At 39.4% G+C, this 12,228-nt stretch overlaps 1 protein-coding gene across 1 annotated transcript in view; it reads right to left on the bottom strand.

The window, feature by feature from the left end:
* The window catches only part of LOC138746590 (uncharacterized), a 133,601-nt gene that overhangs the window by 23,992 nt on the left and 97,381 nt on the right, over positions 1-12,228 (bottom strand). Inside the window, exons 51-54 of the mRNA XM_069904881.1 lie at positions 8,078-8,289; positions 4,910-5,004; positions 3,941-4,068; positions 1,253-1,408 (exon numbers count right to left, since the gene is read on the bottom strand). Coding sequence (XP_069760982.1) covers positions 1,253-1,408; positions 3,941-4,068; positions 4,910-5,004; positions 8,078-8,289 — 591 coding nt within the window. The remainder of the gene's footprint in view (positions 1-1,252; positions 1,409-3,940; positions 4,069-4,909; positions 5,005-8,077; positions 8,290-12,228) is intronic.

The raw sequence follows: 12,228 nt of genomic DNA, 5'->3' as shown, positions 1-12,228 counted from the left end.
GCTTAGGTTTTCTACAAATCTCTGCAAAAGTATATCCAATAAAGAATGCAAGTCTACAGAAAGATATTGGAATATATCTTTGTAACTAAGTAAGGAAATTAACTAAGTAAAGAAGTTAAAGGCACTATCACGTGAAAAGTCAAGCAATGTTGTGAGGAGATTGGCCAGAGGTTTGTGAAATGTAGAAACCAGCACAGAGTGAAAATGAAAATTATAGATGGAGAAGACAGAATACTCATATACGTTAGAATGTTGAATAAAAAAGTTTAACGGTGGTTTGAAAGGGGTTAAAAAGTTCCAGAAGTAAATGGTGTTCCTTATGGGAAAATGTTGGAGAATTAATCATGAAAAACAGAGAAATTGTAGCAAATCAGAATAATTATTTTGGATTGGTTTCATGGTGGGAGGTTTCAAAAGTGTCCCAATAATAATAATCGAGAGATTGAGCACTGGAAAATAAAAGGGGCCAAAGCCAAGAAGGCCCCTGAACCTGATGTTCTGCTTGCAAGGGCTTCAAAGGAAGCTTAGAACCCATAGAATACTACAGCACATAAACAGGCCCCTTCTAGTCTGTGCCAAATCTTTTTTTTGCCTATTCCCAGTGACCTGCACCCCGTCCTTAGCCCTCCATACTTCTCCAAATTCTTCTTAAATGTTAAAATTGAGCCCTCATTCACCACCTCAGCTGACAGCTTGTTCCACTTTCCTACCACTCTCTGTGTGAAGAAGTTCCTCCTCATGTTCCCCTTAAACTTCTCCCCTTTCACTCTTAACCTTTGTCCTCTGGTTTATATCTCATCTACTCTCAGCGGAAAAAGCCGATCTACATTCACTCTGTTTATCCCCCTCATAATTTTAAATACCTCTATCAGATCTCCCCTCATTCTACTATACTGCAGGGAACTAAGTCTTAACCTGTTTAAGCTTTCCCTGTAACTCAGTTCCTGGAGTCTGAGCAACATCCTAGTAAATCTTCTCTACACTCTTTCTATCTTATTGATATCTTTCCTGTAGTTAGGTGACCAAAAGTGCACACAATACTCCCAATTTGGCCTCCATCGTCTTATACAGAGATGTATTGATAAACAGCTAATTGAATTATTTCCTAGTACTCCTGCTTTAGCGGCACTTAGTGCTAAATTAAGTACTCTGGCATTGTAGATTGCAGGCACATGGTCAGAATAGACCCCAATATGGAAAGGTCTTTAGCTTATTTGTGAATCAAGAGGCAAAAGTAAGATATGCAATTTACATCTTGGATTTTGGTGATGAATTCAGTTACAAGTAAACTTAGATTCTCCTTGCTTTGGATATTGATTAAGAGGTTGAGGAGAATTTCATTGTCGTCAATGAATCCAGGCATCCTTAGCAGATCAGCCAACTCCCTGGGATCTACAATCTTTAATACCTGTAAAGAAAATTGCATCAAGGTAAATATTGTGAAGCAAGTTATGGGAAATATACTTCAATCACAAACATGTGTTTCTTCTTATTGAGTTGTTGCATTTGGGGGAAAAAAAAATATGGCCGATGTATTAGCATGCCACACAAAAACACTTAAGCTTATAAGGTGACCGTTAATTTTAACAAATATCCTTCTCTGACTAATGGATACAGATAGTCTTTTGCTCACCTTTTAATGAAACATATTTTTATTGGATCCAATTATGACCTAGCCTGTCTGTTGGGAATGGGAGGAGATATGGATTGAAATTGTCTCCACCATTCCCATCACCATAATTTAAACTGGTTACATGCTAGTTGACTCCAATCTGGCCTACCAGGTCCTCATTAAATGTATGAAGCCACAATCGTCTTGCTCTATTTTGGCTCCTTTGCATTTTAATGCCAAGTGCTAATCCTTATTACATTTTTAAACACACTTGTAAAACCAATGGTGACTGAGATTTTCTACAATAGAGGCAAAAATTAACCGAGCAGTTGGATTGATTATTATGCTCTTTTATACATGCCCCGCTCATATATTGTTACCCAGAACGAACCGTGCTTACTATAATTTTCAAGTGAAAGTGCATCGAGCCTGAATTGGATCCAAACACTTCTGCATGTTTTACATGCAAGCACGTCTCAAGTTTTTCCCCATTGTAAGGCACAGAGCTAAGGATGTCACAGTTTACATCTCTGCTAATCTAAATTTCAGCTCGAGTAACACCTACAGGCCCGTTCATTAGTCATGGTTCCATTTATCATTATTTGAAGGGATACTCTGCTTCTGAGTGCAGCCTATGCATAGATCAGTTGAGCTAAAGGGCCTGTCTCCATGTTGGTCAACTCTATGTCTCTACAATGACTCCCCCTGACCATCAGCAAGATAGTCTTTCAAGGTCAGAGCCCTTTTCCCCATTTCTCTTTTGACAGCCTGGTCTGGCCTTTGAGCCTTCTGCTTTTTATTATTGAGGTATAACTGAATGAGCCTCTGTTTTTGCCATCAAATGGGATGAATGGAAGCTTCCACTCAAAAGCAGTGCAGAGAGCACACCTCCCCCATCCATCATTTGATCCACCCACTCACAGGAAACCCTCCAGGTTAGAGACAATAATGTGCCTGTGCCTTGTATTTATGCATGCATGAGCAAAGTGATTCTTCCAGTAGATAAATGCTTGGTTTGTCCTGACCCAAAGTGACATGGTTACTGTTAATTCAGCACACATCTCTGACAAGTGCATCCACGATCATCTTTGGTGAATACTGCATCATGCCAACATGTGCATGTCATTCACATGGAAATTACAAGCAAAACAGCATGCTCTACAACAAGAAAGCTAATGTAATATAGGCTAATAAAGGTCCTCTCACATTAATTCTGAATTATTGTGTCACCCCATTTCCTACAGATCCATTGTTCTGATGTATCTATGCTTTGCAATCTATCAATCAATCTGACAACCTGTCTTTCCTTTTCCTTGGGTAGTTCTTTGGGATCAAGGATGACTTTCTTTTACTCTGGTTTGGAGGTAGCCAATGAGGTGAATGCTCCTTCTACCACTTCCACAAAGCATCTGTGAGCTCCCAATGCATGGGCTCAAGGTTCATTACACCATCCCAAATCCTCTTCCTCCACTTTGAATGATGGGCCACAGATCCCCAGAAGCCAATAAGGAAGCACTGAGTACATCTTTGAATCTTTTCCTGTGTCCACAAGGTGATACCTTCCCTTAACAGAGCTCAGAGCATCTGATTTTGGAGTTTGGAGTCAGACATGCAACTTATGTGGCCTGCTCAATGGGGTTGACTAACTTTTACAAAGAATTCAATACTGCTTGACTAGCCAAGGAAAGAACTCTTATCATTTGTTCATCCAATTCACTCTTGTTCAGTAAAGTGGCCGAGAAGAGAGGCAAAATGGGAGACCCTTCATCATAACTGGAAAATTATTACTTTCATTATAATGGCTTCAGGCAGGTCAAGTAAATAAACGTTGATCTGGCCAATCAGATTCATAGTGTAAGGTAAAACATCATGAGATGGGAATGTGTAGGGAGTTACCCTGTACAGGGCAGTAACAAGAAGGGGAGGTGTCCTTGTACTCCTGTTAGGTAAAACATCATGAGATGGGAATGTACAGGGCTGTAACAAGATGTGAATGCATCCTTGTACTTACAAGATAAGAGAGACATTGATGGATTGAGAGGCAGGAAGCTAGCAGGGAAAGGATAGCAACAGTTTTAGTCATTGGACAAGTAATGATATGATGATGTTCTAAGCACATATCCAAGGGTATAAAAAATCACCATTTTGCTGATAACGGCAGAATGCATTCTCCGACTAACATGTTTAGTCGCAAGTGTTACAATCCGGTAATAAAGAACAAAGAACCCTGATTTCGACTCAGCCTGGTGTTTGTCTCACTCATTCATGAACAAAGCAGACCTAACAATAGTCACCTGGTTTCATGAGAAAAATCATTCAACTTTTTACCTCGGAGACACTGTCAGGTGGCACCAGAACAAATACATCCTTTAGGGTTAAAAAGGGACTGGCACTTAAGAATGAACTCTTCATGAATAAAACAAAGCTTCTGTTTTCATAACAATCAAGAGCAAATGCTGAGGAAAAGCAGAAAGCATATGGTTACTTTTGAAGTACTCGAATCACAGAAAACGAGACTTTAGCATCTAAGCTTATGTTAAGCAAGGAGATAAAAGTACTAATTCATTAAAGTTCTCAATAAAGATTAAAAGAGCTAACATCAACAATTAATATTTGTTAATATTCTGTTTTAATATGTTTAATGAAAACTAATGTTTGGATAATCATTTTATTCTGTTAGCAATGCTGTCTAATTTTCCTTCAATTTGTACTTTTTGGAGACAGTCACAAAATAAATGACAATTGAGTCTGGATTCAGATGCAGACAAGACTACACGAGGCAGGAGGTCCTCTTGATGAAAGACATTTCGTATTTGATATCAGCTGATTTCCAAATGTACACGTGTCAGGAAATTATTAATGAGTTAAATTTCAATTGGTGAACTTCAATGGCTGGATGAAAATTGTTCAATTTCAAAAGAAATAAAGATTGGGAGATACAACTTGGAAAGGGTGAGTCTGCCTCAGAAAGATAAAGTTGAGCTACATTCTGTTTTTCATAATTTATTAGTGAGATAATTCCAGGGTAATTTATTTTAAATATTAGCAGTAATGTTTATCTGATTAATGTTTAACATTTATCAATGAAATTTGATATGAACACTTGTCCTACTAAAAGAAAACATGTATAAAAATATCCAAACATTATTTTCAGGAGCATGAAAATATTGGTCCGATAAACATACTCAACCTACTTTTTTTCCCAAAAGAAATTCAATGTTTCAAGTATGATGGCAAACTTTACTTTGAGAATTATTTGCTATATGCTGGTTAATTGCAATTGGCTTTTCAGCATACCTGTGGTGTTCAGGTAATTAAAGATCCACTCTCTCAGCACAGTTCTTCTCATTTCTGGAGACATTTCTCTGAACCCAGATCTAAGTCCATTTACACTGTTAGAGAAAAATAATATACTGAATTACTAGTTAGGTCTCAATCATACAAAACTGAGGTTGGTAAAATTTAAAATGTAACCTAGGTGCTCTTTTCAAATTTTCAAACATTTTCATTTTTGGCCACAAAACCACAATGTAGTCAACAAGAAATTGCTTAGCATCTGTAAAATCTCTATTAGCAAACAGTTTATGGCAAGCCAACATACATGGTCTTCAAGAGCCCTCTGCTGGAAGTCACCATGAAGCATCAGATCCAAGCTAACATGTGCCTCGAACAGTGAAGGACATTCTACCTTGCACCTCACTGCCGGGAAGAGAGTCTAATTCTAGGCCAGGAACAGAAGATAATATTGTAGAGCTCGTCGAAAGAACCAAAGACTTGTGATCCAAACCAAGGCTTTTATTAGCAAAAGACAGGAGCTCTTCACAGGTAGCCGACCAATCCGGAATGATCCGACCTGGCTAGGGACACAACCCTTTAAGGCCCAGACAATAGGCATGGCTTAGCTCTCAGCCAATCGCTGTAAGCACAGTCTAGATACAGTAACTATATACACTATGTATATTGGTGATAGATCTGTACTATCACAAATATAGAAGGAAAATAATAAAGATGGTTGACAGAGCAGTTAGTGCAACACCTCTACAGCACCAGCGATCAGGACCAGGGTTCAAATCCCGCGCTGTCTGTCAAAAGTTTGTACATTTTCCCCCATGTCTGCGTGGGCTAACTCCAGGGGCCCCAGTTTCCTCCCACGATTCGAAACACACCAGAGGTGTAGGTTAATTGGGTGGCATGGGTTCGTGGGCCAAAATGGCCTGTTATTGTGCTGAATGCCTAAATTTTAAATTTAAAGAAAATAGTTTTGCACCGAGGACTGAAGAAAGCAGTTTCGTCCAGTTGTGCAATCAGATGACAATAAACTTGATCTGAACTTGAAAAGCCAGGAGACAGCAAAATTATCAGCAATCAATGGGCGAGTTGAAGCCAAACTAAGAAAGGTCACTCCAGCTCTGAGTAGTGGGGCAATAAGGACAGGGAGCAATGGAGGGTCCGCAAACAGGGTCTCCCAGTAAAATGTCTATCACTAAAGCAGAGAGAGGTGGAGAGAGGAGTCAGGTTGAGGTTTTGTCGTCAAGGATCAGTAGGCAGTGAGATAAGAAAAAGTAGTTGGGTTAGGACCATAAGATTGACAGTAGTACTAACTGTGAAAGGCATGATAATCCAATTGAGGGGACTGGAGGCCGAGTTTGGAAGATGAAGCAATGAAAGTGATGGTCAGGGAGAGCTCAGTGATCAACCTCATGCAATGGAAGCAACAGGATTTTTGTTTCGTTCAGTCAAGTGTCATGAGATTGGAAGAAGGGCTATGAGTCCAAAGGAGAGCCGGATAAGTGCCAACCTCAAAAGGAACCAAACCGATTCAGGTTTTCACCACTGCCTGAGAGTTGCTCCGACAGATCATTTTAAGCCGCGTGAAACAGGTCACAGAGATATTGTGGAAAATTGCATGAGTGGCCCACATACAGTGTTGGCCAGACATGCATGAATTGTCGACTTTTTGTTTCATGTTGTCAGTTATCATGTCCAAAGCCCTCAATGCACCATGATGACTGGCTGCTGGAAGACCTTGCACAAAAAAACAAGTTGCAGAAGTCCACAATTCACCATTCAGTTTGATTTTTCTGCAATTGAATTGTCCAGCAGAAACACAAGTTGCACCAGGTAGGGTTACATATATGACAGTTACCAAAGATCCTTTCTCATGGAATTGAGTTTCTGGATGAAAAACTAAAAACAGGGTCAATTTAAATATCAAGAGTTTTAAAATAAAATAAAGAACTTATTTTCAATCAACAGTATTATTGTATGCAATGGCGCATTCACAAAACCAAGCATTTCAGTAACTTGACAAGTGGCTTGAGACTATTCAACAATGGAGTTCCAAAAATGTACAGAGCAGCCACATTTTCAAGCACAACTCGTTCTACAGATATAAAAATGAAATTGCATCAATTAGGCCTTTTCACACCGCAGTGTAAAATGAAGGTTCCCGGAAATTTTCCTGGGAATCTTCCTGTGAAAAGGTCGGCCCAGGCCTACCTGGCCACAGCCCTAATAAATTTTCACCGACCACCCTCTCCCTGCAGTGATAAAAGGTAAATGGCCAAGCAGGGGAGCTTTGTGGTATCAACATTTGCATTCTGCGTCATTTAGGTGATTAAAATTAAAAGATACATACCGCCTGACAACAGCGGGCCACTTCAGCACATTGCATGGTAGCACAAAGCAGAATGAATGGCTGTCCTCGTTAACTATAATCCCTCATGCATCTGGATTTCCCAGAGCAGTTCCAGCTGCATGAAGGATTATGGGAAACGAAATCAGGCATTCATCCCATGGCTGTCACAATGTGCCGAAGCATTGGAGAGTGTTGGGGGGGTGGGGGGGGGGGAAAGAGTGAACAAGTGAGCGAGTGGACGACCGAACTGACACTTACTCCTATGAGAGCATAATCGGTTGGGGGCGGAGCCCCCCCTTAAATTGCCGAGGAGGGCAAATTCCCGGGAATTTGGACCGCAGTGTGAAAGTGGCCAATTATAACATTGCTTGTAACTTTCAATAAAATTGCTGAATTATGTGATTATTGCTTCTTAATTTAACAAAAATTAAAATGAGCCTTGAAATCAGGGTCCAAAATAGTTGAATACACATTGAGAAAAATAATCTAAATTCAGTCAACCCAACACAGTAAAATTCCCATTATTTGGAATTCAAACAACCGGCAGCCTCAAGTAACCAGCAAAAAAGGTCGCAGAGAATAAATAGGTAAAAAAAATATGCAAGTTTAAAATTGGCACCCTCCCTAGCAGTTAGTTCACCAATCATGCAACACGCAATCTTCAGCGAACAAAAAATTCACTTATCCAGCATCTACCAATCCCCATAGGTGTCGGGGATAAATTGTCAATTAACATTATTTATACAAATGGCAATAACAATTTAAAATGTTTAAATAGGGTAACTTTTCCGATTTGATATCTAGCAATGGATTATGCTTTTACTCACACTGCTAGGTAAGCATCACAGGTTAAGTTTCTCGTCAGAAGAGGGCTCACTGTTGACTGGGAAATGCCTGCTATGAATGGCCTGAATCGCTCCTGGAACAATTTGGCCAGAAAGACTGAACCGGTCAAGTTTTCGTTGGTCTTCACAATCTCCCACAGAGCATTTAGAAATGTGATCTTCGTCGATAGAGGAATCCTCGTTGTATTCGGGGTCTGAAATAAATTAGAGCATGTTTAATTTCAGAGAGCAAGGAGATTCTTTCCCAGGTTTCAAAATTTGGGCTTGGCTGCAACTGCAAAGAGTAAATCCAGATCCTGTTATTAAAAAACAGGGAACCCAGAGATAAGACTCCAGGTGGCTTGTGGTGGGATGGTGGTTAGATTCAATCAAAATCTTATCCCCAGTATCTCCGACACTTCAAGGGCAGCCATTCTTTTTAACAAGCACCTGCTTTCCCCCAAAAAAAATAGAATCAATGGATATGATTTGACACTACACCAAAGCCCATAAAATCAGTGCTAAAAGTAAAAGCCTATTCCAATGGTTTGTGGTGAGTTTCACAGATAAAATGTTGAAGATTAAACACATGGTGAGATGGAGAACTAAACCAATAAACAAGTGGATGTTTAGAGTCAAACCTGAGAAATTAATTAAAACAGTGAGCAAAATGATCATTAACCCAATTAAGAATTCTCTATCAATTCTTCTTTCCTGCACTTCATTTCTGGAGAACTGCAAGGCCTTTGACTTTATCTGACATGGCATGCTTCCTACCATCTTCCATCTCTGCTACACCACCATAATCAACTAAATCTACTCTATAACCAGGCTTTATTCCTTGCACATTTTGGCCATTTCATCAATCTAGCATGCAATCCTGTCTCAAATTTACTTTTCTGTGTTTTCCCCATCATTGTTCACATTATCGTTCTGAACCAAAGTGCCCAGGATGAAATATTCATTCCCTCTCCACAATTACTGCCTGATTTGCAGGGCCCATCCAGTGCTTTCTCCTGTGATTACAATATCCAGAGCTTTTTTTTTTGTCTTATAAATGTGTAGCATTGCTCAGAAACTGAGGACTGCAATGAAATTGCACACAGATTTCAAATTCTGGTCCATCATTTTTTTGCAACAAAAAAGTTTTCATATTTGCAAAATTCCTTGTTTAATGTTTAATTCCAAATGTTTTTTCAGTGATTGGCAATGTAAAAAATCATCGTCAGCCAAAATTAAATTGTCCACTGTCCTTTACTATAGGCTTAAAATGAAATGGTGACTGATAAAATCTACATCTATCAGCTGAAATCTTTTCTTCTTTATCAATATTTTTATTGATTTTATCAAATAAATGTTACATAGGAACATGACAATAAAATAAAGTATTAACAAATCCTGTATAGCAGTACAAATAGTATTGAAACCTATGCTACATTAAAAAGAACAGAAAACCTCTCTACTAATTATCTAAGTATCAGCCACCACCCCCTTCAGAGGCTATTGACTTAACACAAACACTCCACAACTAACAGTAAACATTGGGTTCAAAAAGCTGAGATGGGTTATATCATATTTTTTATTATATATAAATAGGTCTTTTAAAGAGAGAGATTGTGAGTGTTTAAAATAGGTCACTTCACAACAGAGATCTCATTTAAAATGCAAGAGCTTTGCTGAAGCCGGTCACTTGGGCACCAGAGATTTTGCAAAAACAATGAAACTGCTTTGCTAAAGAATTTCAAAAGCAGGTACAAATGGAAGAGTCCCGGGCTCAAGAGGCTGATAAGATCTTTCAAAGATTGGGTCTGGAGCCTTAGGGATCATGTAGTTCTGCAGTGGCTTTTGAGTCTGCAACATGACAAGCTGGCAAGTTTAGTTCAAAACCCCATTTTGAAGACAGTTCTGAGTTCAGCCTGTTGAAAAACCCTTGTGGTTCTGACAAGATGAACTCGGCGGTGACCTATAAGAAGAGGTTATCATTTACAAAACCCCTGATGGGGCAAGGTTCTTCAGCAAGACACTGAAATGACAGATGGAAGTAAATCAGTTTGTGTGTGTGTCCAACGAGCAACGAATCTCTCTCTGAAACCAACAGAACCTTCCTGAGTGGTTACCATTTAACTTTAGGAACTAAAGTCTGGTGAAGATTCATATAAATTCTGTGCACAGTCTAATTTGGAGGAGTGAGAAGTGAGATTGGACTGTGAACCAAAGAACTTTCCTGAACATATACATATTACATACATGTGCACTTAGAATTAGAAGGGGGTTAAGTTAGGTTAAGTTAATAGTAATAAGTTAAAGCTTTTATGTTTAAAGAAAATTAAAAGCAACTTTTGTTTAAGTAACCATTTTCTTGGTGAATTTCTATTGCTGTTGGGTTTTGGGGTCCTCTGGACTCATAACAAAGCAAAAAACTAGTTAATCTTACAAATTTCAAAAGTAATTAAGAAAATACCCCATAAAGAAACAAAGTTAAGATTCATTTCAGTAGTGGAACATCTAATTTTTTTCTCCCAAAGTCAGACATGCCATCCTATTGGACAACGTGTGGCTGTGCACATACTCGTGGCGAACCGGCCCCGCTTGTACTGCTGCGTGTGGGGCAGCCAGGAGAAAATGGCGCCGTCGGGGGACCTCCTTTCCTCGTGGCTTTAACCAGCGTGCCTCAGGCAGATGTTATGATGTCACCGCCCACACAGGGGTGGAGCTCAAGCAGCCCTTAAAGGGGCACGCATGGGATTTGAAATAAAACGGTATATAAAACATGGTGGCTGTGAGTCTCTTCCATTGTAGCTGCTACTACAAACCATTGATTATAAGTGGGAGGGACAGCATCTTTCCATCTCATTAAAATGGCCCTTCTTGCAATAAGGGAGGTGAGGGCAACTGTATGGAATTATGAAGCAATCAATATCAAACCTGCTAGTCCACTTATTCCAAAGAGAGCAATAAAAGGATTGTCAAATTAATATCAACGACTAAAGGTACACAATACCCCTTCCAAAAATTGAAAAGACAAGGTCATCACCAGAACATATAATACAATGTACCTTCTTCAGTTATATATTTGTCACATTTAGAAGAGAGATTAGAATGGAATTTAGCCAATTGGACTTTGGAATAGTGGGGCCGGTGTACGACCTTAAACTGTATTAATGAGTGTCTAACACAAAGAGAGGATGAATGCACTTGTTTCAGAATAGAATTCCAAGTAATTTCAGAAAATGGTGTTGAAAATCTTGTTCCCATAGTTGTTTAATTCTGTCCAGGAAACTATCCCTAGAATTTAAAAGTAATTTATAAAGCCCAGATACCATCCCTTTATGATTAGGTTGAAAATTATAAATCATTAGGTTCCAGGTCTTGAGGGAGCTTCAATTTTTTTTTAAAAATTAAAAACTCCTAACCTGTAAATAACAAAAAAAATGATGTCTAGATATTGTAAATTTGATGGATAATTGTTCAAAAGAAACAAAATTTTTGTCAGTACAATATCTAAAAAGGATTCAATATATATGTTCAAATCCAGTAAAAGAGAAAAGACGTGCTCAAAAAAATTTGGGTCATCAGTATCAGGTCTGTAAATATAAACAAAAATGTTAAGTTTATTATTCTTCTTTATTCTTTGGCTTGGCTTCGCGGACGAAGATTTAAGGAGGGGTAATGTCCACGTCAGCTGCAGGCTCGTTTGTGGATGACAAGTCCGATGCAGGACAGGCAGACACGGTTGCAGCGGTTGCAAGGGAAAATTGGTTGGTTGGGGTTGGGTGTTGGGTTTTTCCTCCTTTGTCTTTTGTCAGTGAGGTGGGCTCTGCGGACTTCTTCAAAGGAGGTTGCTGCCCGCCGAACTGTGAGGCACCAAGATGCACGGTTTGAGGCAATATCAGCCCACTGGCGGTGGTCAATGTGGCAGGCACCAAGAGATTTCTTTAGGCAGTCCTTGTACCTCTTCTTTGGTGCACCTCTGTCACGGTGGAGAACTCGCCATATAACACGATCTTGGGAAGGCGATGGTCCTCCATTCTGGAGACGTGACCTACCCAGCGCAGTTGGATCTTCAGCAGCGTGGATTCGATGCTGTTGGCCTCTGCCATCTCGAGTACTTCGATGTTAGGGATGAAGTTGCTCCAATGAATGTTGAGGATGGA

The sequence above is a fragment of the Narcine bancroftii genome, chromosome 12 (assembly GCF_036971445.1).
Source record: "Narcine bancroftii isolate sNarBan1 chromosome 12, sNarBan1.hap1, whole genome shotgun sequence".
NCBI lineage: Eukaryota > Metazoa > Chordata > Chondrichthyes > Torpediniformes > Narcinidae > Narcine > Narcine bancroftii.
This window is presented reverse-complemented; position numbering and strand designations above follow the sequence as displayed.